The sequence below is a fragment of the Ictalurus furcatus genome, chromosome 22 (assembly GCF_023375685.1).
Source record: "Ictalurus furcatus strain D&B chromosome 22, Billie_1.0, whole genome shotgun sequence".
NCBI classification, from domain to species: domain Eukaryota; kingdom Metazoa; phylum Chordata; class Actinopteri; order Siluriformes; family Ictaluridae; genus Ictalurus; species Ictalurus furcatus.
In genome coordinates this window covers 7321751-7348665 of record NC_071276.1, presented here as the reverse complement: position 1 = coordinate 7348665, position 26915 = coordinate 7321751, and the positions used below count along the sequence as shown (strand labels likewise).

At 39.1% G+C, this 26915-nt stretch overlaps 1 protein-coding gene across 2 annotated transcripts; it reads left to right on the top strand.

The window, feature by feature from the left end:
• Positions 1 to 5: 5 nt before the first annotated feature.
• Positions 6 to 26292, top strand: fam169aa (family with sequence similarity 169 member Aa). Of its 2 annotated transcripts, none has more exons than XM_053654316.1 (12): positions 6 to 222; positions 7721 to 7856; positions 8166 to 8265; positions 8358 to 8443; positions 8549 to 8720; positions 9259 to 9438; positions 9534 to 9656; positions 9747 to 9838; positions 9952 to 9982; positions 10801 to 10900; positions 11028 to 11121; positions 17336 to 26292. In XM_053654316.1, exons 2-12 carry the CDS (start codon positions 7722 to 7724, stop codon positions 25400 to 25402), a joined length of 9180 nt encoding a protein of 3059 aa, XP_053510291.1. In that variant the 5' UTR covers positions 6 to 222; position 7721; the 3' UTR covers positions 25403 to 26292. The 2 variants fall into 2 exon arrangements, with proteins under 2 accessions (XP_053510291.1, XP_053510289.1); XM_053654314.1 differs by having other exon boundaries at positions 9735 to 9838.
• The last annotated feature ends 623 nt before the right edge of the window (positions 26293 to 26915 follow it).

Sequence of the window (26915 nt, the reverse complement as noted above, 5' to 3'; positions counted from 1 at the left end):
GATTACGCAACAGGCTTGAGCGCGCGCTCGTTGCTCCAGCTGTGGCTGTGAGCGCGCGCGCGGCCCGAGGGGGTGTGCATCCCCGTCTCACAGCCATTTTTTTGCCGACTCAGCTGCGATGTAAACTAACACGCAGTGCTACTATCACTGAGTTTTACAGAAAATTAAAAAACGAAACAAGTCTCTTCTCCGCTCAGGGCTGATATCTCTTTAACATCTCGGGTGAGTGGTTGTGTTCCTCTCGCTGTCTATATCACGCTGAACGCGCGCGTGCATTTAGCCTGTGATTGTTTTCCTCCTAATAAGAACAAAGTGTTATGGCGCAACGTGCAGAGAACGCATCTGCGCTTGAGACCTGTGTTTATTACACTGTTCTCTCACCTGGGCCGTTTGTTTTCTGCTGAGTCCTCATAAATAATGCGTCTGATGTTTGTTTGTTTGTTTGTTGTTGTTTTGTTTTTTTTGCAAAGGTAAATATTGCACAGGTTTTTTTTTAGTAAAATGAACACCAGGAGCGCGAGGAAACTTTGCTCAGACTTTTAAAATGTCATGAAACAATAAACTTCCTTATGCATGTTAAACTGTAGTGGAAATGTGCACTATTGGCATTGGGTAATGACTTGCACTGGTGTGTTTGTTTTGGGGGACAGTTTGGAAAAGTGTGTGCAGCTCAGAATTGCACTTCTGACCTTTTTTTTGTTGTTGTTGTTGAGGATAATAAACACTAGAAATTGGTTTGTCCAAAACAAAGCAAACTAAGCTGCAGTTGTGTTTATGCTTGATGGGTGGTTTTCTTATGTTTAAGTCAGAAAGAGAGATTGCTTACAGCCCTGCAATAAAAACCCAAATAAAACCCTCACACCCCCTTTTGCCTGAGTTTAGGCAGTATGGCAGCTCAACTGCGCCTTTGTTAACCCTTCACAAATCTTTTATGCAATGCACAAGTTTGCATGATTTTTATTCTCCCTCACACCCTCCCTCACACCCTCCCTCACACCCTCCCTCACACCCTCCCTCTTATTCAATTTTTCGGTTGGCTGAGTACCAATGTTACCACCCTCCTTTGTGTGTAAATATATTACTTAACATAACATCAACACTGATGTTTTGAAATAAAACATTAATTGCATGAAATGATAGACTTGGAAATATGTCCAGGAATAAAGACAGTGCAGATGCAATATGATCCATGTTATTTTAATATCTGCGCATTTAAACCAAATGTAAAGGCGGTAGCCTAAAGCATGAACTCTTAAAATATAAAAACCTGAAAAAGAAAATGTTTGACCATGTACTCATGTTAGCTACTTACATAACAGTGCATGGATTGTGCACACGGAAGTTTGCAGCACTGTCTGAGCAGACTGGCTGATTGATTTAGTACTTTAAAACAAAAGTCGGTAGCACGTTATAGTTAAAATGATGATAAAAATAATTCCAAATTATTTGCTGGGGGAAAATAAAGCTGTTCATGTGAAGCTGACATTACCCTGGGGGATGGGCTTTGTGTGTTGTGATCTGAAAGGTACACTGTGTTCCGTCTCAAATACTCACATATGCTGAGATCTTGAGAACAGAATATTAAAAAATAAAGCTGCATTGTGCAGTGTGCTGCTGCTGAAGAAATATTTAAGAGCAAGTCTTTTGTGAATTATCTGTGCTTTCTATGATTGCTGGTCAGAGTTGAGCTCTGTTTAAAAAGTGCGTCAGTGCTGGAGAGAGAGCACGTGTACTGAGTTGCGTGGTTTGGAGGGAGTGCATGGAAGCTGGTTTTCAGTGTCTCTACACATTCTCACACTCGAGCTTGCTTTTCTGCTTCACTGGTAATATCCCTTGACGGGGAACCATTGACTGTGGATTCATACAAGTCAGGCAGGCACGCACGCGAACACACGTACGCACACACATGCACGCATGCACGTGTACACGTGCACTGAAACTTGTCCTAAACAGGAACACACCCCCTTCTACTTTGTAGCTTTAGTATGGTGTTACTTTGTTGCACATCAGGGACAATTTTTACTAACTTTTAATGGATTCATCTTTGAAAACCGAGTTGTTCTTTCCAACATGTGGGACAGGTGTTACATTAATTCACCCTGTCATATATGACATAGACATGCAACATCTCATTAGACTCTAAACTTGCAAAACCAGAAATGGGTGGGGTTAGGGGCTACCAGCAGGAGCCGAAGACTTTGTAATGCTTGTTTGTGTGCGTGCGTGTATATCTGTTGTGCATTAGACTGCTCCCATTTCTATATTTTCTCCATGTCTGTAGCTGGAGGATATCGGTATCCTTCCTGTGTTTTCTATAGCACGCCCTTATAGTGCATATGTCTGAGGTCAAACACTGGGAGCTGTGTGTCTTGGTATGGAACGCAAATACGGTTCTCAGTGCTATAGACTAAACAGTGGGTGTGTAGCGTTCTGTGGATTTCACATGTGACCCTCCGATCTGCATCCGTCTGATAGTGGGAAATGTAAGGTGGTTAGAGGAAAAGGATCTGCTGGTACACGTTACAGTGTTTATTCTTGTTCTTTTTTTTGTTGTGAAATAAATGCTGAAGATTGTAAATGTCAGGGAGTGAGTAAATAGTGAGAGATTTTCACAGGTTCCATCTGTGAAGACTGGATTTGTTGTTAACGATGATAAACCAACATCAAGATCAGAGAGCTGTCTATGGGAGAAAAGCAAGCCATTATGAAGCTCAGAAAAGAGGGAAAGTCAATCGGAGGCATTGCACAAACACTGAGCATAGCCAATACAACAATTTGGAATGTCCTGAAAAAGAAAGAAACCACTGGTGTACCAACAACCAGACATGGAACAAATCAGGCATGTACATTAACAGCAGTAGATGACAGAAACATTGTGAGAGCTGTGAAGAAAAGCCCAAAAACAACACTTGGTGACATCACCAACAACCTCCAGAGGGCAGGGGTGAAGGTCTTACAATCCACCATTTGAAGAAGACTTCAGGAGCAGAAATATAGAGACCATACTTTGAGATGTAAACCACTCATCAGCAGTAAAAAATCAAAAGTCCAGATTGGAAATCAGAAAGAAATACAGAGATGAGCCATAAAAGTTCTGAACCAAGATTAACCTTTGGAAAGGCCAAAGTGTGGAGAAAGAATGTATCTGCTCATGATCCAAAACATAGTTCATTGGTCAAGCATGGTGGCGGTAGTGTCATGGTTTGGGCTTACATGGCTGCTTCTGGAATGGGCTCACTAATCTTTATTGATGATGTAACTCATGATGGTAGGAGCAGAATGAATCCGGAAGTCTACAGAAACATTCTGTCTGACTTTAAACCAGTTGAGCATGCATTTCACCTCCTTAAGAGGAGACTGAACAGATAAACTCCACAGAACAAACAGCTACTGAAAGAAGCTGCAAGACAAGCCTGCAAAAGAAGAATGCAACAGTTTGGTGATACTAATGGGTCACTGGCCAGATGTTGTTATTTTTATTTTCATTTACTTTAAGACTTATCTGTTCCAGTAATTTTTCTCACCAATAAATTGAGTGGTCTGCCACCAAAGGTGTCATGTTCTAACTTGTTTAACACACCTGGATATAAATATCAGTAAAGAAAAGCTGAAATTCTGATTTGTTGTCGTATATTCATGTTTTGATCTCAAACCTACATGTAGTAGATTTACCAGTCATCACTGTATCTGGCAGGGTGCCCAGAGCATTAAAAACCCTCTAACAGAGAGAGAAGTGTTGTTTTTGCCAGATGTTTAAAAAAAAAAAAAAAGTTAATTTTTTTTGCTCACTTACTGACCAGCAGATTGATACCCCATCGCTGAATTCAGAGTTGCTTAAAACATCTGTACACTGATGGTATACACTGAAATCATGGACTTGCAAACAATCAGAATCCAAGGTTCCTGCTTGATAATCAGTAGTTGAAGTGTGAAGTCAAGGCGGGAAGTGGTTCACTAAGGCCACTTTTACATCTATTAGTCTGTTTACTGCGTCTGAAGCGGAGAGAAATTAATCCTTTTGGTTTGGTTTGAAAATCATTGGCTGAGGGGTATATGTATATGTATGTGACTGAATGCCGAGGATGGCCCCACATGGTGCAGCCTAAAGACCATTGAGATTACTGAGAATGGCTCCATTTTAAGACTATAAAGATGGCTTTGGACGTCAGTTCATATGAACAGTTATGCTATGATGGCAGCAAAGGTGGATTCCTCCTCGAGATTGCGGACCATTTCAAAATTGACACGGTAGAGAAGTGTATCCCACAGATACAACATTTCAAGGCATTTGGATCAATGACACGTTTTAAGTTAATTTTTGTATTTTTCCACAAATGATCATTGCAGAAAAAAAAAATCCATAATGTGGACATTATAGTTTCTTGAGACATTTTTGTTCTCCATGAGCAACAAGGCATGCATACCAACGTTCAGACACTTTGGCCTGACGGAGGAGAAATATGCCATCATTTTGAATGTGTCAACATTGAGGCGTGGCCTGTATCACCACCTATACTCTGTTTATGCCCATGCTTTCTGAGAAGTCTAAGTCTAGTCTCTAGTTTCCGTGTGCCACAGTAGACCAAAATTGACCAAGCTTGATGGTTCTAGAGAAGAAGACTTACTGTTTCTGTTAGCTTTAGCTGTGGCCAGATCAACCACAGAATGTCTGCCTAATTGACAGTCAGCCCACCTTTGCCAGAAAGCCATGGATGCGTGTGTGTGGACTGTGGAGGAAGGGAGACATCCACTGGCAGTGTGCACTAGCATTTAGCTGAGCATGCATTTTTCAGATATTCACAATAAATCTATTTTTCATCTTACATTCACCTATTTCTCAGCATTGTTACTCTACATTGTCAAGAGTCTTCATATGAACTGGTGATTGAATCGGATTATCCGTTTCAAGACTAGCGGATGTGTAAATCATTATTTTAACGTTAGCGATAAATTATTATTCCTTTTAATGTCATTGTTTTTGGAGGTATGAGGTTGCCATCACACATGTTAACATACAGTAGTATCCTCTTTGTGTCTGGCACAGATCAAGTCCATGGGTTAATGTTCCATTAATTTATGGACACAGGAAATATGTGCAACAGTTGTCAATTCACCAATATGTAAATAGTTCGGCCAATTTTAATTTGATCCCTTATTGCTCATCACCCTATAGAAAGACATGTATCCCACACATATGTACCACAGTTCAAGTCAATCTAACGTACAGTTCATGAGGAGAAGATTTGTGTAGTTTTGGACAAATTTTCAATGTACGGGAAAATCTATCCAGGCGGACTTTATGGGTCCCAATGGCTTTTTTTTGTTCCTCATGAGAAATAAGGCGCATATAACAATTTTCAGACATTTTGGACTTTTTTGAATTTCCAGACATTTGGGGTGGAGGGAAAATCATGTAGACTCTGGATGTGGCCTGTAGCACCACCTATGGGCTCATGTGGGGCATTTGTGGTGTGGCAGTTACTCGTGGCCCGTAGTATCAATGTGCCAAATTTCAAAACATTTTATCCTTCAGATCTTGAGTTATTGAGCACTTTAGAGAGATAAGGAGAATAATAATAATAATAATAATAATAATAATAGGATTCGTCCTGACTGAGGAATCCTAATGATAGGTTTACGTCTGAAATTGCCACAAAAAGTTTTGCATTCAAGTCTCAGTGAACAGTGGAGAAGTTCAACAAAACAGACATCATGTGAAAATGTCAATGAATTTCCTGGTTACACAATTGCACTATTTGACCATGTGGTATTAGCACATTTCTAGAGGGGATTTATTTATAATCGGACAATCCTTGCCACCATCACATCTGGCTTGCTCATTAGTGATAAATTCATGCATTTAAAATCTACATCCTGAATTTATATATTTCTGTAAAGCTGCTTTGGGAGAACGTCAATCGTTAAAAGCGTTATACAAATAATACTGAATTGAATACATACTCGTAGAACTTGTAAAACATGGACAGACATATGGCAAAAATCATCTGAGCACAGATTAGTGCCTCATGGAGGCAGCACCAAATAAGTTATTGTATTGTTATTTTAAAAAAATATATTGTTTAAAACATTGTGCATTGCCTCCAGCATTAATTTTCTCTTTTTGTTCATCAGTCCAAATATCCAGACCACATAATATTACTGCAGTTCTACAGCTTTGTCTTTTGGATCAGTGTGGCTCAGCCTTGTGGCTCAGTTTAGTAGCAGAAAACTGCTGCTTGCCAAACAAACCACACAGCATGTTTGGTTCGCTTCCTGTGGAAGGTTAGAATCAGAATCAAATGACTTCCTCCGGTTCACTGAGAACAAGAACGAGACCACCTTGCTCAGATGGTCTTGAACCAGTTGGCTTGGTCCACACCTGATTACTCAGATCTCACCTGCCTCGATGATTCAAACCAACTATACACTGCATACGAACAGCTTAAAAATCAGCCAGAATGAAAAGCGAGGAATGTTTTAAATACACGTCCTTAACATAAAAAAAGAGAGATGGATGGATGGATGGATGGATAGGCCAGCAGTGATTTTATGCAGTTGCATCTGTTGTACTGTTGTGGATTTAGGCATTAGTCATGTTTCAGAATACTCTTCTATAAAACCCACCAATGTGTTAGAGGTTATTTGTCGGTGTAGTCTCATTCCAGTGAGAATTTTTATTGTACTATTTTGCTGAACACTGTGCAACGAGCAGGGAGTAACCGGTTTCAGTTTGCTATTTGAAAATATGCAACCAGAAAGACCCTAAGGCAGTAATGATTCACTGAATGTGGCACGGTTACATCGTTGTTTTTCTTTTGATCAAACCTCTTCCAGAGTGGTATCGTGAGGAACTAATTCTAATCATTTCCTTTTTGAAGCTGAAAACATGTATCAGCCAATTATCTTTTAAACCCTTACACCCTCAGGAGCCATGGAGCCATGGAGTGATCTGATACTTACATTCTTCAGTCTCATAACTGCACACCTTTCACTATAGACACTAACAATCTGTAGTGTTTATTTCTATATTCATGTAAAATAATGGATTTTATAATAGCAAAACCATCATCCACACCAGAAGCAGTAGCTTGGCACCATTGCAGCACTGCTTGTTAATCAGTGTAGAAGTTTTATAACAGTGGTACACTGATCATTCAGGCATTGAGTCAGTTTTAGTGCTTGATACACTAGTAGTTTCTGGACAGAAACACTACAAAATATTCATGCGATATTGTGTAGTCTCGGTTAAGCAAACCAGCAGCAGTGACCTCAGTATTCATCATTCATCAAACTTCCTTCAATTTCCTGTCGTCTTGGGAATTTATCCCGCTAGTAAACCATATACTGCAGTATTTGAGCGTCAAACATTTATTTTAACTGATATTACATATCTCTTGCCTTCTAATGATGGGCACTGAGTGATTTAATGATGATGATAATGAGTCTTTATTGGTCACATATACAGTAGAGCACAGTGAAATTGTTTTCTTCGCATATCCGAGCATGTCAGGAAGCTGGGGTCAGAGCGCAGGGTCAGACATGATACAGCGCCCCTGGAGCAGAGAGGGTTAAGGGTTAAGCCTTGCTCAAGGGCCCAACAGTGGCAGCTTGGCAGTGCTGGGGCTTGAACCCCCGACCTTCCGATAAGCAACACAGAGCCTTAACCGCTAAACCACCACTGCCCCCATTTAGAGTATTTACTTCAGCACTTTTTCCTCAGGATGGAGTTCCCCGTGGATATATTGGCCTCTGTGGCTCCTGAATCCCTGGAGCAGTCAGCGAAAGACTACATGTCTAAACTTCTCTACAGAAATTCAGAAATACAGGAGTACCTCAGCATACCTGGATCCAAGAAAGTAAGAGCAGCCTACTGTTCCTTAAATGTCTGGAATGTTTAGGTTTCAACTTTAAGTTCATTTTTAATAAGTGTTCTCTTGGAAATAGATAAAGCTATTAATAATGAGTTATTCAACGTGAATAAAGATTATAACCAGAATTTGTAAGTAAACTACAATGCATTAGTTCACATGTGCAAGTAAAGTGGCAAGTCAATATAGAAATATAAGGATGTATATTAATATATAATAATGTAGTTCTAATCTTAATGACAATTATCAATTATTTTGCTTTTTAAATTTTTTTATTTATTTAATGTCTTGCTGTAGATCGAGATTGGCCTCTGTAATGTAAGTTTTGTCCCCCTCTATGGAGTTGACATTAAACAGAAGCTCCTCGCACTATTTTCACCTGAAGACCCATTTAAAGGTAACATGCATATATTAAATAAATATGAATATTTAAATTGACGAATTATTGATAACACGAACAACGCACTGTCCTCTGTGTGGTGCTGTTAGCTGTTGGACTCTACCTGCTGGATCGGTGGTGGTCAGCTGAAGATATTCTTAAAACAGCAGACTCCTCACGCACAGGATTGATTAAGGTCACTGCCATTTACTGCCACTTCGGTATCATCTGCAACCCAAATGATCAATTACTAAAAAATAAGGGGAATGTTGAAAGAATATTTTTGTTTTTTAATCTTCAGGTCAGAACCACTGGAGAGAGGATAGTTCTGTATGTTCTGAACAGAATTATCTACAGAACGAAAGAGATGGCTGGGAATGATGCGCCCTTTCTTTGTCATGGAGAAGATGAAATTGCCAAAATCCTCTGGAAAAATGGCGAGGCCATTGGCTTTTACTCAGTCAAACCTGAAGGTATGATCTGTCCGTCTATCTGTCTATCTGTTTAAGCTGTAAACTTTCAGCGTACAATAAGAGTTACAGGTTAAAGTGTTTGAATACAAAATACATGCCGCGAATATGATAAAACAGCTGAGTTAATTGATCAGCCTGATCTGAGACTTGTTTGGCATGTTCTAATCTCTCTGTCTGAGACTCCCAACCTCCTACACTCGGGTGTTGCACGAATGAAACACAGTGGTACAAATCAGAGTTGTTCAATCCTAAATGTGTGAACCTTCCAAATTTCACATGTCCTCTCTTGGACTCGAAGAAATGTTTAAGTGTGAATGTATTGTTTTGTTAAAAGCTGTGTGGGAGCGAGAACCCCCATAAGAAGTCTTATGATTGGTTAGGACCAAATATTTAATATCAAAAGGGGACAAATTCTGGTGAAGTTACCAATTAATCCTACTTTCTACAGCATATTATGTGAACCCAAGAGCAGCATGAACATATTTGCAAAGCAACCACAGAATTGCGTTCCCATTTGTCTATTTGTTCTCAATAATAGGGAGATTATGCAAGAGGTTCTTGACCCATCATTATCAACTTCCTGTCATGGATACCATATTCATCCGGAAATGCCACCGTGGCAATGGACATGGTCTCCAAATGCTGGAGGACTTTGTTGACCGCTTCAAAAAAGATTTAATGGGTTTGAAATATCCACTTTCACCAGCCATGTACAAAGGTATTGCTATAAACCAGTCAGATGTAATCCTGTAGCTTGTCAGTAGCTTCTTATTATTTCTTATACATGCACCATTCAAAATGTCCTTATTATAGTTTGTAAAAAGTATCTGAGCCGTTATCCAGAAGACACAGAGCTGCTGTGGGAAATAGAGGGTGTAGGAAGCCCTTTTCAGAGAACTCAAATAGCCAGAAAACTACAAGCAATGGACCTAAAAGGTAAGCAGGTGTTAAAAATTCAGGCATAAAAGCTAGTAAATTGTTAATATTGTTTTAATTCTGCTAATTTCTTGATAGGAAATCACCAAGCTTTGGGGAAATCGAATTTGGAAACAGAAGACATCCCAATGGAAGCTGGTTTTAGACAAGTACAGGAGACTATGGAGCACATAGAGGTTGTGGTACGTCACTTATTAACCTTTAATATTTATGAATATTGGTGGTGATTCTCACAATATTGTATTATTTTACCAAAATATTTGACTCTGATATCTCTTTACCTGTACGTTTTTAGGAGGAGGTTGTCCGGATTAAAATAACAAAAGGCAAGTATTTTAAGGAAAGAAAACTCCATGAAAGTTACTGTTTCTATTTCTAGTTTTCTTTGCTACTGTACTAAATAAAAATCTAGGATTTTATTTGTTGTAGGAGCCTTTCACTAGTTACAAGGCTCTCCTTTCGTTTAACTTTAAAGACTTTTGAACACCCGTTATTCCAGAGTGCTAGCCTTTTACCACACATTCTGTATAAGATTGGACACCCCTGGTGTAGATCCTTGACTCTATGCATAGTCAAAAGTCAATAAAATGTTCAGTAGAGCTAAGTACAGTAGGGGAAATGCACATATTATGGCTAAAATACAGTTCAAATTAAGTGAAGTAGTAATGAGAGTTAATCTCAAACCGGAGTAGGGTCATTGTGTTTTCTATATCTACACCAAGTATTAAATCAAGGGTTTGCCCACCACAGTGTTCTATTTGAGAGATTTAGTCTAATATAGACACAAACATTGCTCTCAGATGGCCCATATAAAGTCAATATTAAAATGAAGATTATTGATTTTTCTATTGAAACAACCATAATTGAGATGATGCATGCAAATTCATAAAGAATATTAAATAGGACCCCGGTGGTGCTAAATAAATAAAAGGTATTTCAAATTAGTATCTAGTTTTATGGGCGATATCCATTATTGTTAGTATAGATTATAAGTACAGAGTAACCTTGTAATTAGTGCCGCATATTTTATAGTTTATGTTAAATCGAGTGCTATAAATTGGAAACATACTCTTCAACAGTTACATTTTTATTGATTTTTTTCTTTGTTCCTATGCACTCGTTTGTATTCTCGCTATCATTACAGAGGTGCAGGACACACCAGTTACAACCCGTGGCAGAAGCAGCAATCTGAAGCGTAAAAAACTTGGAGCAGACAAAGAAGAGACACCTGGGAAAATCCTCAGGTTATCTTTTAAACTATTAATATTCACCATTCAAGTTTATTAACTGAGCCTAACTTATTATAACAGCAGCTCAAATAGAAAGCTGAGTTTAATCTAACTGTGGACATCTTAAATGTGTGTGATGCAGGGTAGAAGACATTGAGCCTGATGTTCAGTCTGCAGATGACCCGGTGCATGAGTATGGCAAACTTTCTGTGATTGTAAAAGAGCCAGAACTCAAGGTATGTATGTGTTATTTTTTTATAGAAAAATTTAAATACTGAGGATCCTGTGTCATGGAATCTCTACAGCAAAAATAAAAACTTCCGAGTCTCTGGGTTTTCGATGACAAAAAGTAGACTTTATTACTAAAATTGGTTTGCAAAACAACTACCGGACTCCATCTTGATCCAGACTTTTATACATTTTCAAAACAAGGACTCTTTGTAGCTCATCTCACCATTATATGATAAGAGTATAAAGGAAGTCTTTTAGCAACTAACACACACACACGTCCTTGAACATTGGTGCATCTTCTCTAACACGGGTGGCCTTATCAGTCTTTTGTGTATGTGCACATTCTGTATTATTCTAACTTCTGCAGTTTGAACAATAGACCACTCATAAAGCTTGGCAATAATAGTGGATACATGCTAACGTATAACAAATTCCAAGCTATCAAAAAGGTATAGAGGACAGGCTCAATTGTATTCAAAAAGGTACAAACTAGAAGTGAGAAATGTGTGCTCCCACAAGCTAGAGTTGCATCAGTTTGTCCTGGTTTCCTTAATTAACATGCATGAATACTTTATATATAAGTATACCCGTGGGACTTACTAAGTCCCACCTACACCAAGATCTCACAATCTTCAGTCCCTTCAATTTATACTAGCTAGTGGTAAATCCATCCTGATCACTCAATCTTCTTACCAATGACCGGATACTGAACCCATTCTCTTGTGGGGTGCAGGACCAAACATCTCCCTCTACACTTGACTAGGAAGGAGTAACAGGTTCTGTCTCCCTAATCCCTATATAAAATATCAAACATTGTATTACAAGCATGTGCGTGCATTTAGTTCAGCGCTTGCCCGTGGTTGTCACGGTTATGTAGAGTACATCAATGGTTAAACAAAATCAGATCGAACAAAGTCAAATACATCAGTAGTCATATCAAATCAAAATATAATCAAACTTAAAAGTAGTAATATAAAGTCTCTTTTTGTCACAATGATGTTAGTCTTTAACTCAGATATTTTGTGTATCATAGAGGGTCACTTACACCCAGGGCATGGCTCATCAAGCTTCTTCTTTGTTCTCGCTTGAGGAGCTGGTATCTTCTTCTATCTTCTTCTTCTTCTTCTGATGAATCAGCTGCCAAGTCAAGCCAAATGTCATATGGGTCATCTTTTGGCACATCATGCTTCATTGGATTATCACCTGATCTCCAGGAACAACTGGTCAGGGTGCTTCTGCTTCCTCTCATGGTTCCTTACACTTTTCTTGTAAATAGATAGCTCTATGTATAGCAGTTATTTGTTGCATATAAGCCTTAATCTCCATTTGCAATTCCTCCAGAGATGGTCCTTTTTAGGCATACCCTTCCAGTATGGCACAGGCATGGGTCGACCCGTAAGCATTTCATCCAGTGTTATCTGCGTATTTCTGTTAATCTGCATGCGATAGCTCATTAGTGCAAGAGGTAGAGCATCAACCCAGTTGAGTTTAATGTCAGCACAGATCTTGTTAAGCTTAGCCTTGAGAGTACCATTTACCCTTTCCACCATTCCCTGTGACTGAGGGTGATAAACACATTCTAGTCTCTGTTTTATTCTTAGTTGTTGTAGCTTTGCTGTTAGCTGTTTTACTGTTCTCTGAACAAACGTTGTCAGAACCAGCATGCGTCTTTTACCCTGTACTCGTTTTATCATATCCACACAATCTATTACCAGGTGTTTGAATGGTCCTTCTGGTACCGTATGTGACCTATTAGTGCTCATGTTCCTTTCCTGACATGACATTATTTTGGGAACAAACTTTGCATTCTGATCAAACTTCATCTGCCATTGCCTGTAAATATGGAGACCAGTATCCCTGTTGTTTAATTTTTCTAATCACTTTCCCCCCTTGTACGATGATCAAAACCATGCGCATAAGAATATTGAGAAATATTGTAGGTGCAGTCATGTACCCTTCATGTGAATGCCATGTGCCATCGGCATTTCTAGTGGCACCTCTCTGTAGCCACACTGTTTGTTCATAAGGAGCTGCCTGATGCTGGATACTGACAATATCTTGAAATTGATGCATGCAAAACGTTCCAAAATAGTTGTGATGGGACAATTTAGGACTAACAGCGATGTGAGCAGGTGAAATAATCTTTTAATTATATGTGAAATATAATTAAAAGATTCAAGGAATCCGGTCAAATCTCTGTGCATAAAGGTCAAGGCTGAAAACCACTTCTGAATGCGCGAGATCTCCGATCCCTCAGATGTCACTGTCTTAAAAACCATCACGAGTCTGTAATGGATCTCCTGACATGGGCTCGGGAATACCTTTTGGTAAACATTTGTCAGTCAACACCATTCGCCGCTGCATCCACAGATGCAAGTTAGGGCTTTACTATGCAAAGCAGAAGCCATACATCAACACTGTCCAGAAGCTCCGCCGATATCTCTGGGCTCAGTCTCATCTGAGATGGACAGTAGCACGGTGGAATCGTGTTTTGCGATCAACATTTCAAATAATTTTTGGGGAAAAAAGCCGTCTTGTTTTTAATGCAGAAAGATATGTACACATTTTGTAGCAACATATGCTGCCATCCAGAGCAGGACAACGCCAAACCACATTCTGCCTGGATTACAACTTAACATGGTTGTGTAAGCAGAGAGTGCAGGTGCTAGCATGTCCTGCCTGCAGTCCTGACCTGTCTCCAATTGAGAATGTGTGGCACATTATGAAACACAAAACAACGCAACGAAGGCCTTGTACAGTTGAAGAAATAATGGATGAATGGCGGAATATTCCGCTCGCTAAACTTAACCAACAGGTGTCTTCACTCAGCGCCCAAACACTTAAGTGTTATTAAAAGAAAAGGTGATGTTACACAGTGGTAAACAGTCGCCTGTCCCAACTGTTTTAGCATGTGTTGCAGTCGTCAGATTTGAAATGAGTGTATATTTTCAAAAATAAATTCAATTCACAAAGTAAAACATCAAATAATGTGTTAGTAATGTGTTTTCAGTATAATACAGGGTGAGCTGAATTTTCAAATGACTGTTTTTGTTAGGTTTTTTTGTTCATTTTCCATACTGTCCCAACTTTTTCAGAATTGGGGTTGTACTTTACTTGGCACAGATTTGATCGATAACGTTAGCTTGTTAATTGCTAAAAGACTGCTTGCTTATCTCCTCTAATTTGGCATTCTGCCACAAATGATGTGATTTGTTCATTTAGGGGGCTAGTTAGTTAGTTCACTCACAAAAATGCTAATCAAACACACCTGCCTGTAATTTTCTAGATTTTTCAGGAGTGTGTGAGTATAAAGTCGGGTATTTGTGAAACAAAACATAATGAATTTGTTTTTGGGGCTCTGATGGACTATGTGTATTTATTTCAGGAATTTGAATATAAATTAGACATTCAGTTATCAATTAATATGTAAACTTGTAACTTAGTAATTGTTTAAAAATCATCATGGTAAAACAGACTTCTAAGGTATAGAAATATGGAGTTTGTCATCAAACAAAGAGTAACCAGTTTTGATACCTAAAAAAAAAGTTTATGTAGGCAATTTTAGCAAAGCCCTTTAAAATAAATTAAAATGTCAAATTGTACTAATGAAACTATGCCCCTAGATCCTCCTAGACATTTTAAAGTACTATTGTAAAATTCTTTGGGGGGCTTGAGCCCCAGTAGTGAGCAAACTCTAGAAATGGTCCTGGTTCAGGCTGAATAAGAACCATCGATGCTAATGCTGCTACATGACATCCTGAAGCAGATTTGGCAGCCAAATCTGCCAAATCTGCCAAATGCCTTTTTTGTAGGCTCTTTTGAATGTAGGCTCGAGGAAATGTGAATTTTGGCAACGCAATTGTGAATGTTATCAGTGTCAGGCTCAGCAGAATTAATTAGGCAATACAATAGTACAGTTGGTGTGTTCGGCACACTAGTAGGTTTGATAGTTATATTTGAGTGGTACAAAGAATATCCTAATATCCTGGTCTTGGTTGAGCTGTCATGTTGCATTTTGATGTTATTCGAAATGGCAGTGACCTGGTGTGAGGTGTGTAAGATCGATGTGTGAGAGAGAACTTTCCCAGCTGTCTGCACTAAGAGAGTAGCTGCAACCACCGCACGCAAACATGCTGGCAGTCCTTGTACTACCAAATCCAATGTTTTGGATAAATAAGCTACAGGCCTGTAAGCACCCCCATGCTCCTGAGCCAGGACCCCTGCTGCGGCTCTCCCTCCCTCAGTCACACTTTGTTGCAGTGCAGGTGCACAGCATAAGGTAGCGTTTGTCATGGAAAATCACCTTGGCCAAAATAAAAATCTCTGAGTCCAGGGGTTTAAGATCATTTGATGAATACAGTCAATGTTCATGCTTTTATACAATACTAAAACAGTGATCTAATTATGTGGGGCCTTTTTTTCTTTTGATCACATTCCTGAGGACTCGCCACAGTGTATTTTTAAAATTTTTTTAAAGATATGTTTCTATATCGTATCTATAATGGTGGTGCAAGGTCAGTCAGCTTATTTTTTAAGAAGTTATTTTACCGACTTGCATCATGGATTTCAACAATATATCTTAAGAAATCACTTAACATCAAACTGGTAAAAAGACACAAACTTAAAAAGACAAAGTACAAACTCTGTGTCTTTATGCAGGTGCAGAGGGTGATTTCTCTGAGAAATAACAGAGCAAGCGCAGAAGGAAATGATAGATTTGTAACTGAAGAATGGGCGCTCAATGATCTCATTGATTTTAGCTTCTTTGATTTACACATTCTCTCTTTAGGTCTCATATATTGGTTACACATGATTGGACCGTCCTTTTGATTGCTTAACCTTAACATACTGATTTATTCAATGATTTCTTTAATATATACCATTTGCTTTAAAAATATACCATACTTTCAATGCTTGGAAAGAGCTCACCATGTCAGAAGTCCATTCAATCTTCGTTTTTTTTCTGTAGAAAAATGCAATTATAAATGGCACACTTAGAACACCCAGCTCTCAGGATTTTGACATGAAAAGAGCAATCGGGGATCCACTGATGACAATAATTTATAATGCCCAAGAAGCTTAACATTTGCTGCATGGTATAGGGTGAAGGAGGACCCCTGATCATATCCTGTCTGCCTTGGGAGTGTGAGAAATGTGGAATGTGAATGCGAGCAATAGCCTTGTGCTCCCCCATACAGGCACACTGAAAAAAGCTGAACACAGTTCAACAACAGAAAAATATTGTTGATCATGTGATTACAGGTACAGGTTACGTCAGGTACTAATGGTGCTACTGGGCTAACTAGTTCAGTGATTTTATGCGAATCTTGTGTAAAACGCCATCCTTTCCATCCAGCCTTAGGAACTGGGTTAATAGGTGTGTTATATAGCAAAACTGTTGGCACAATCACACCCTGCTGTAATACTGCTAGAATAACTGGGTGTATCACTTCCTTCTTTTCAGAGTAAGGAGGGTATTGTTTGCAAACACAGGACCTTTTGGCCTCAATTATCAAAATGTGCATAGAACTATAATTATGTGAATTATACTAGAACTATAATTATAACTAGAATTATAATTATGTGTGAAAAAACTGCCAATATATGCTAGAAAATTGGCATTTATCACACATGAATGCACAGCCCCAAAATTGCCATATATGGTAAACAACATCACTCTAAAAAGTTAGTGTTATGGCTATATGTATGCGCAATGTCTTGCCTTAATTAAATTTGCAAAAACCTGCGATGGCATGAAAAACTCTCATTATTGTTGTCTTTTCCTCTGCTGTGTTTGGAAATGTAATGTGAGCTCTAAGACATGCCATTATTCAGCTTATAATTTGTTGGGAAATGCCAAACTTGTCTCCAGTTTCTTGTTGAAATGTGCCTGAGACTAAAAACCCTAGAGGAGAAAGTACTGTACCTTGCTGTGAGACCCATATCAGCAATTACTCTGTCACTTAGGCTGAGATGATTGACAATCAGTGTGGAATGGAAGCTTCTAATTATTAGTTGACATGCGATTACACTGTTCTGCTATACACATGGTCAAGAGTGCGTCTAAATATACACACATCCTCACACACATGAATAACGGTGCATAGAAACATGTGTATGCAGTGTTTACATGGTGCGCAAAAGTGTGTATGCATGGTGGATGAATGACACTTTGGATTTTAAAGAGCTACGTATATAGTAATGACCTCTTCTTTGCAGGACACTGTGGAGACAATGACACATGATGTGACCCCCATATCAGAGACTACTCATCTTCACTGTGAAGACCAAAACAAATTGACCCCTGAACCTACCTATCAGTCAGAACCAGAAAAAGATCAGGTGGATGAAATAACTCCTGTTATGGAAATCCAAAGCCTAAAGGACAATGCACAAATCATGAAAACTTTTGAAGCCACGATTGTTCCAGTAGACCTCCAACCTTTAGAACTTCATCAAGTGGTAGAGGTGGAGATTGTTAAGATGTCATCTGAAACTGAAGAGGTAAAAGAAAAAGGTGTAGAGGTCAAAGAAATGAAAGATGATGTTAATAAGGTGATACCTTTAGATGAGAGGGAAACCTCTGAAGAAATAGTAGAGTCACAAAAAGATCAAACAGAAATGGCAGATACTACCAACATAGAAGACATAGTAGATGAAGTAGAAATGAGGAAGATATCAGTGGAAAATATTGTTGGTGACACAGAAGTAGAGAAAGAAGAACCTGGAGTTCTAGAGGTGTCTTTGGTAGAAAAAGAGCAAAGTGAGCAGGTGAAAGTGATGCATACAGTTGAAGAGACTGGCACGGTTCAGGAGTGTTTATGTGACAAAGAACAGGAAACTGAAGACCAAGAATTAAGTCCTGATAATGAATGGGAGAAAGTCAGTTCTTTGATTCAACAAGAGGAGTACTCAAACATGGCATACAGTTCAGGCTTAAAAGGAAAATGTGGTGACAAGCGAAGATCAAACTACGAAACTCCATTAAGGCACTCTGTAAGACTCCGTGATCAGGCTGCAGAAGGTGAACTTGCAGAAAGAGTTCTCAGAAGTTCTTCTAAGCAAACACTTAAAACCACTTCTAAACAAGTGTACACAAGACAAGCCCGATCTATAAAGCAACCAGAGAAAATCAAACAAGTAGAAGATGAGCCTAAGGAAAAAGGATTCAATCAGACAGAATCTCAGGCTGAATGCACTGAAAAAGCCCAACAAAGAACTGATGATCAAAACCCCAGGGAAGTGGAGAACAAAATGGAAGATAGTTCACAAGATGAAAATAAGATGGATGAAAAGTTGAGGAATGAAGAACAAGACAAAATGACCGCTGCAGCAGAAGAAGTTGGCAAGGCAGCTGAGGATGGTGAGGAAATGGGAATCACAGATGTTAATAATGCTGAAGCCTACACAGACGGTGAAAATGTGGTGGTAGTTGAGGACAAAATTAAAAAGAAAAATATTGAAGAAACAGAAGTAAGACATGACAAGATAGAGATTGAGGAAAATATTCTATCAAAGGATGAAGACGGAGTTTCAGAGCCAACTGTTACAGATGAAAACAAGATAGAGGAGGCTCAAGAAGAGGAACTTATGAAAGAACCTAACGCTATTCAAAGTGAGGAACCAGAAATTAATGACATCGAGTTAAGTCTTGATTATGAAGATGGCAAGGATGGTGAGAAAATGGCAGTTGTTGATGTTCATGATGCTGAGGATGTAAATACAGCTCAAATAGAAGTTGAAGTAAAAGTACCAGAACCATCAGTTGCAGAACCTTTTGAAGAGCAGGAGGAGGAGTCAACCTTAGAAATGATGCCAGCAGAGATTGTGCAGAACACTGAAGAAGCCACTTCAACTTTGAAACTGCAAAAGGTTGCTGTTGTTCTTGTGGATTTAGACACAGTTTCCACAACACATACATATGCCAGCGAAAATGCTTCGGGAAAGTCACAGCCAGAACGTACTGATGACCGAGGGAACAAAGAAGAAGAAGGATTAAACCAGCAAGTTGAACCCACTGAAAAAGAGCAAGAAGTGGAAATGGCAGAAAATGAAAATGAGACAGTTGAGGGTGAAATTAGCAGCATTGAAGAAACAGAAGAAATTATGGAGAGAGTTATAACAACGGATGTAGACAGAGTTTCAGAGTTGACTACAGATGAAAACAAGATGGAGGATTTTCAGCAAGAGAAGGTTCTGAAAGAAACAAAGACTGTTCAAGACGCACCAGATGAGGAAATCAAAAGTAAAGATATCATTGAGTCAAGTGAGGATGATGAAGAGGTGAAATCAGATGTTCAGATTGAACTGTCTGAAGAGGAAGAGGATAAGACAGACTTTGTAACCCCATTACGGCGCTCTAAAAGACTAAAACATCAGGTTGCAGAAAGGGAACTGGCAAAAAGAGTTCTCAGGAGTTCAACAAAAACAGCTAAAGCAACTTGTAAACCCAATGCTGTAAAGCAACGAGTGAAGACTAAGCAACCAGTAGATGATCCTGAAGTTGAGCAGATGAAGGAAGCTGTAGAATCGCACACTGGAACTGCTGCGGAAAAGAAAATTGAGTCAGTAAGCATCACTACTGAAGGCTGTAGGGAAAACCTGATTTCAGCTTTAAATGATAATGTTGAGGAAGAGAGAAATATAGATGAGGAGCATTTAGAAGAAAAAATAACTGATTATCAAAACCTCATGGAAGTGGAGAACAAAATGGAAGACAGTTCACAGCATGAAAATAAGATGAATACCGCTGAAATAGAGCTTGAAGGAGAAACACTAGAACAGTCTACTGTGGAACCTGTTGAAGAGCAGGACGAGGAACCAGCCTCAGAAATGGTGCCAAAGGATGATGTCCCGAACACTGAAGAAACCACATCAGCTTTGAAACTACCAAAAGCTGCTGTTGTGCTTGTGGATTTTAACAAAGTTTCCATTATATATACAGATGTTAGTGAAGATGCTAAGGGAACCTCACAGTCTCAGGAGAAGGTAGATCTGGAACGTCATAGACTAGAAAGTACTGATAGAGAATCTCAGGCTGAACACACTGAAGAAGAGCAAGTAGTGGAAATGAGAGAAAATGAAATTGAAAATAGCAGCATTGAAGAAACCGAAGAAAAGGTGGTGAGGAAATGTGTTGTATCGAATGATGAAGATAGAGTTCCAGAGTCAGCTGTTACTGATGAAGAAAACATGGAAGAGGATCAAAAAGGGACCACTGCCCAAGAAATACCAGGTGAGGAACCAAAAAGTCTACATGTCATTAAGTTAACTGAAGATGATGAGGGTGTGACGTCAGATGTTTCACTTAAACTGGCTGAAGAGGAAGTGTATAAGGAAATCATCACTACTGAAGGCTGTGGTGAAAATCTGATTTCAGCTCTAAAAGTCATTTTTGAGGAAGGGAGGAATGAGGATGAGGAACGTTTAGGCCAAAACGTAACTGATGCTGAACACCTCATGGAAGTGGAGAACAAAACTGAAGATAGTTCACAGGATGAAAATAAAGTGGATACAAAGTTGAGGAACAATGAACAAGAAAGAGTGACAACAGGAGAAGAAGCTGGTGAGTCAACCAAGGACGATGAGAAAATAGCGGCTGAAGGAAAATCAACAGAAACATCTGCTGCAGAATCTGTTGAAGAGCAGGAGGGGGAACCAGCCTCAGAAATAGAGCCAGCAGAGGATGATGACGACATAAAAGAAGCCACATCAACTCTGAAACTGCAAAATGTTGCTGTTGTGCTTGTGGATTTTAACGAAGTCTCCCCGAAACATGAAAGTGATGACAGTGAAATGGATAAGGTAACCTCCCAGCCTCAGGAGGAGGTAATTCAGGAACTTTATAAGCCAGATAGTACTTATCACAGTAATGAGGGCAAAGAAGGAGAAAACCAGACAGAATGTGAAGTTGAACTCGGGGAAAAAGAGCAAGAAGTAGAAATGATCGAAGAGGAACATGAGGAAACCAAAGAAGTAAGAGATGAGAGGATGGAGATTGAGGAAAATATTATGTCAAAGGTTGAAAACAAACTTCCAGAGTCAACTTTTACAGATGAAAAGATGATGAATGAAACTCAGGAAGCGGAACCTGTGAAACAGACAAACACTAATCAAGATATACCAGGTGAGGAAGAAAACATTCAAAATGACATTGAGTCAAGTGAAGATGAAGGATTGAAATCAGATGCTCAGATTGAACTGTCTGAAGAGGAAGAGGATAAGACAAGCTTTGTAACACCATTAAGGCGGTCAAGAAGACTCAGGCGTCAGGCAGTAGAAAGTGAACTGACAAAAAGAGTTCTCAGGAGTTCTACAAAAGCTGCTAAAGCAACTTCTAAAACAAAAGCTGTAATGCAACAAGCGAAAACAAAACAACCAGTAGATGATCCTGAAGAGCAGGTAAAGGAAGTTCTGGAGTCAGACACTGAAACTGCTGTGAAAGAGAAAATTGAGTCGGTAAGCATCACCACTGAAACCGAAGAAGTGAAAGCTCTGGAAGGAAAAAAACCAGGACAGTCTGCTGCAGAACCTACTGAAGAGCAGGAGGAGGAACCAGCCTCAGAAACAGGCCCATCAGAGGATGATTACACAGAAGAAGCCACATCACCTTTGAAACTGCAAAAAGTTGCTGTTGGGCTTGTGGATTTTGACACAGTTTCCACAACACATACGGATGCTGGTAAAGATGCTAAGGGAACTTCACAGTCTCAGGAGGAGGTAGATCTGGAACTTCATAAACTAGAAAGTCCTTCTACAGAATCTCAAGCTGAACACTCTGAAAAAGAGCAGGTAGTGGAAATGACAGAAAATGAAATTGAAACTGGCAGCATTGAAGAAACAGATGAAAAGATGGAGAGTGAGGAAGGTGATGTACTGAATGATGAAGACAGAGTTCCACTGTCAACGGTTCCTGATGAAGAAAACATAGAAGAGGTTCAAAACGAGACAGACACTGCTCAAGAAATAGCAGGTGAGGAACCAAAAAGTCGACATGTCATTGAGCCAAGTGAAGACGATGGTGAGAGATCAGATGTTCTGGATGAAGAGGATGAGGCAAGCTCGGTAACCCCATTGAGGCGCTCTAGAAGGCTCGAGGATCAGGCTGCAGAAAGTAAACTGACAAAAAGATCTCTCAGGAGTTCGGCAAAACTGACAAACAAAGCCACTCCACAACAAAGACACGAACGACAAATCAAAGCCATGATGCTACAAGAGGAACCTGAAAAACTAGATGAATCTAAGAATAACGAGATGAACGTTATATTAGGGTCTGAGGTCGCAGTAGGAGACCACATGGAGTCAGATGGTGATCCAGAAAATATGATTTCAGCTGTACAGAGCACCTGTGAAGAGGGAAGCAGTTTGGAAAAGACTGACATAGAAGCTGATGACCACAAGAACATTAAGAACATAAGGACATCTGATGGAAATGAAGTAGAGAACAATATAAGGAGTGAAGGTGTTACAGAACAAGACAAGATGGCACCAGAGGATATAATACATGGAGAAACTGAACAAGTCTGCACAGCTGTACACATTGAACTTTCTGAAGTTTTGGAAGAAGCTGAAAACAACGTGCAAGAAGAGGGAGCAGCCACAGAAATGGCATATGGAGAGGATAGTGAGAACATCATGGAAACCACAACCACTTTGACACTACAGGAAGCTTCTGTTGTGCTTATGGATATCAAAGAAGTTCTTCCAAATCTGACAGGTGACTGTAGTTCTGCTTTTGAAACTGCTCAGGAGGAGATGGTTAACAATCTTGAAATAGGTGAACAAGCAGTGGATATGCCTGAAGAGGTGAAGGAGGGAATACAGACTGAAGTTGTAGAGGGAGAGAACATAGAGATAGAGTCAGTAAATCTCACTGAAGGAGATTCCACAGATCTGAATGCAGCTGCAAAGGGCACAGCTGAGGAGGACAGCAGCGTATTAATGAGTCATTTAGAAAACGAGACAACTGATACCAATAAGCTTGAGGAAGAGAACATTGTGATGAAACATGGTGATGAAAGTAAGGTGGAGGAAGAGTCCAAAACGGAACAGTTCACTCTTCAAGGTCCAATTTTAACCCAAGATTCAGTTCTCAAAGAATGTTCAGAGACAACTACACATGTGCATGGTATTTTGGATCTTCATAATGCTGAAGTTGTAAAAAATAATATTTCTATTGAAGAACAGGAGGAAGAACTGGCCATAGAAGAATTGGCACTAGAAGAGGACAGGGCGAACGTAGTCGGGTCCATGTCCATGTTAAAACTACAGAAAGCCGCTGTTATGCTTGTGGATTTCCAAAGACATACAGGTGGAAATGAGGCAGATGGGAATGAAACAACACAATCACAGGAAGTAGCATTGCTAACCAAGGCAAATGAAGAGAACGCATTGGTGGAGATGGATGCAATAGAACCTGTGACAGAAGGAATAGAAGAAGAAGCAGTATGCATGGATAACACACTCATTACAAATGATGAACAAGACAGGGATATTCTTGCAGAAGAAGGTGTGAAAGATGAATTGAAAGAAGTAGAACACACTACCTTAAAAGAAAAATCTACTGCAACAGAATTGGACTCAACTAAAACTCTGAAAGAGGGTCAAGAGAGTACAGCACCTGCCCATGGTGACGGTGTCCAGGAACACACTCAAGATGAAGATATTTCAGTTTACACAAACAGAAACCTAAGACGTAGGACTTACACAAAGGTAAACAAAAATAGAGAAGAGGAGATCTCCGATGAAGAAGTTGAAACTGTATTCACAAGATCTCTCCGGCGAAGAACAGTAACCGTAACACCGAGAAGAAGATCTAAACGTCTCACAGGCACACGTGTAGCAGAGCTGGAGATGGATTCACTGGTCACTAAAGTTTGTCCTGAAATATTAGCAGTGCAAAGCACCGAAGAGTCCAGGGCTGCTGTGGAAGAGGCGCATGAAACCAATTCAAAATGTGACAGTGTTGAAGTACCTGCTGTCTCTGAAGCAGTGAGAAAAGACCGGGAGCAAAATAAAAATATACCTGGAAATGATCCAGAAAAGGTAGAGGAGGGGACTGATGGAGACAACGATATGGTAGAAGCAGCTGTTGATCATAAGGAAATTCTAGTAGAAGGTGATCTACCAGATGAGTATCAGGAGAAAGAAGAACCTGAGCTGAACCAAGAACAAGTAAGAAGTGCCAGTTCTGGACAGGAACGTGACCAACAGGATAATGCTCCGGAGGAAACATTGCTTGAGAAAACATTTGAAGAAGAACCTAGTAAAAGAGTGGAAGAAAAACACCTTGTCGTTCAATCAGACGAGGGCGTAGGTGTTGAAAGAAGGGCTCTGAGAAAACGAACAATAACTACCAAAGCCACCTCTGTAAGGAAATCCAAACGACTCTGCAAACAAGACCAAGGTGAAAATGATGGGCAAACAGTTGTGTGGACAAACACTGGGGATTCTGCAACAGTAATGGCTGATGTGAAGTCACTTGCAGAAAACGAAACCACCGATCAAGGAAAAGGTCAAGAAATAGAGGATACCAACACTAAAGGTGGAGAAATCTCCCATAAAGATGAGGACCAGGAAAATGCAGAAGGGGAAGAAATAGATGGAAATGCAACTAACAGCCAAGAAAGCACAACAGGGACAGAAGATATGAGTAAGCAGGCCCAGTTGAGTGAGTTTCTAAATGTTTCAGAAGAAGATACAGATTCTAAGCTAGTGGCACAAGAAGAAAAGAATGGTGAAGAGAACAAGGAGGAACAATCGGCGACAGAAGAGATAACGGAGTCTGAAAACAATGCAGGTGCAGCTGATAAAGTAACTGATGAGCCCAAAGAATTTGAGGATACTCAAGGGGAGCCAGAGCAAATTGAGAAGAATGCTGAAGAAATGACTGAAGCCAGTGTAACTGTAGATGGAAATTTCACCTTGGAGCTGGACGAAGAGATTGACCGTAAGGACGCAGAGTGTCACCGAGTGGTTGAGGAGACCAAAGCCTCATTTCAGGAGAGTGAAAAAGAAATCGCAGATGCAGGACAAGAGTCTGGAGTGATGACAAAACGCTTCCTTCGAGGCAGGAAATCAGCAACAGCTTCACCTGAACAAAGATCATCTAGGAGAAGCCGGAGATTGCTGCAAGATAGTCTGAGTGAAACGGAAGATAAGTCAGAGGCAGAGGAGGTAAGAAAGGTGATTGGAGAAGAGGTAAAGAAACCTCAACAAAAAAGAAAAGCTGTAGTTGAGCTAACAGCTCGTAGATCTAAACGGCTTACAGGAGCAGAAATAGTGTAATTTAAACTACACTTGGTTAATGGGCCTAAAAATTTTTTAAAGAATATAATAACTTGCATCAGTTACATTTAAAATACTTTTTTTTAAATTACAGTTTTGATATGCAATATGTAGTCTACATTTTTATTACATTTTGTAGCTTTAACTTTTTTGTTATTTTGAATTGTATTCTATCTTTAACATTGTGCTTACTCTATTAATTAATGTTACTTTAATTACTGTCACTCACAGGCTTTTAATATATCTAAATTTCTACTTTGTTATGCACATCAAAGGGATCTCTACATAGGCATATTTTTCTATATCTTTTCATGACTGTGAAATCACAAATGGTGGCTCTGTATATTTGTGCTTATGGATAATATTATGTTTCCACAGTGTACCATTTCTTTTTCCTGTATTATGTAGGAAACCATTTTGTAACTGAACATTTTTTCAGATGTTCAGTAGTTTTGAATTTGAATATTTGTTTTCAAGGTGCCTATATCAGCTCTTCTATAGTTACAGTATAGATTTGGCCAAATCAAAACTATAACAGTCTCGTGATTGATTGAAACACAATGATTCTCTCTTCAGTCCTGACTGTGAAATATACTGCAGATAAATAGTATAGACTTTCCACTAGCACTTCTTCAGGATCTCGGAGTATGCACTTAGTTATTGTTAAATACTATTTTACAACTGTGAAACACTTCTTTTATCATATTATATATTTTTATAGGTTTGTCATCTGGACGTTATTTACCATTAGTGAATTATTTGTTACTCTTTTGACATCTGTAAACATCTTTTCCTGCACCAATAAGCAGTGCTATTTTTGTTGTTTATTTGTTTATATGTTTGTTTCATCTTTATTTTTTTCTGGTTTTAAATAAAGTTTGAGAATTGTGGATGGTTCATTTTTTTAATTTTTTTTTTTTTTTTTTACCAATATTGGTAAGTTTTATAAGTGATTACATTATCATAACATGAAACTGGAAAATGTGAACCCATACATGGTATATATTAGTTCAAATGTACTTACACTATGTATGTTTGTACAAGAGCATTAATGAGGTCAGGTGCTGATGTTGGGTGAGGAGGCCTGCGTGTGATGGTCAAGTGTCCACAAACTTTTGGCCATATATTGGTATATGGACATATCAATGGGTATATTTCATATCAGAAGTATTGAAAATAACTGTCCAAATCCAGCACAGTTTGGAGAATAATCTGTTCTAACACGCAAACTAAACCAAAACCAGATCAGTCCAAATGTTTTCATAATCTTAGGGCAAAATGAATATAAATTTATAACAGTTGTGGTAGTGTGTTAGGTTTAACAGATGTTTCTTCATCACAAATGACAAAAATAGTCGATTACCATATGTTAGGATATTAACACTTTGAGGAAAAAAAAGGACAAAAAGATAATACTTCAGAAGTTTTTAGTAGATGTCCAAATGTTGTATAAATATTCCCCTATAAATTGTTCCCCATCCTTTGACTTAATAACTGCCTAATCTCTTTCATA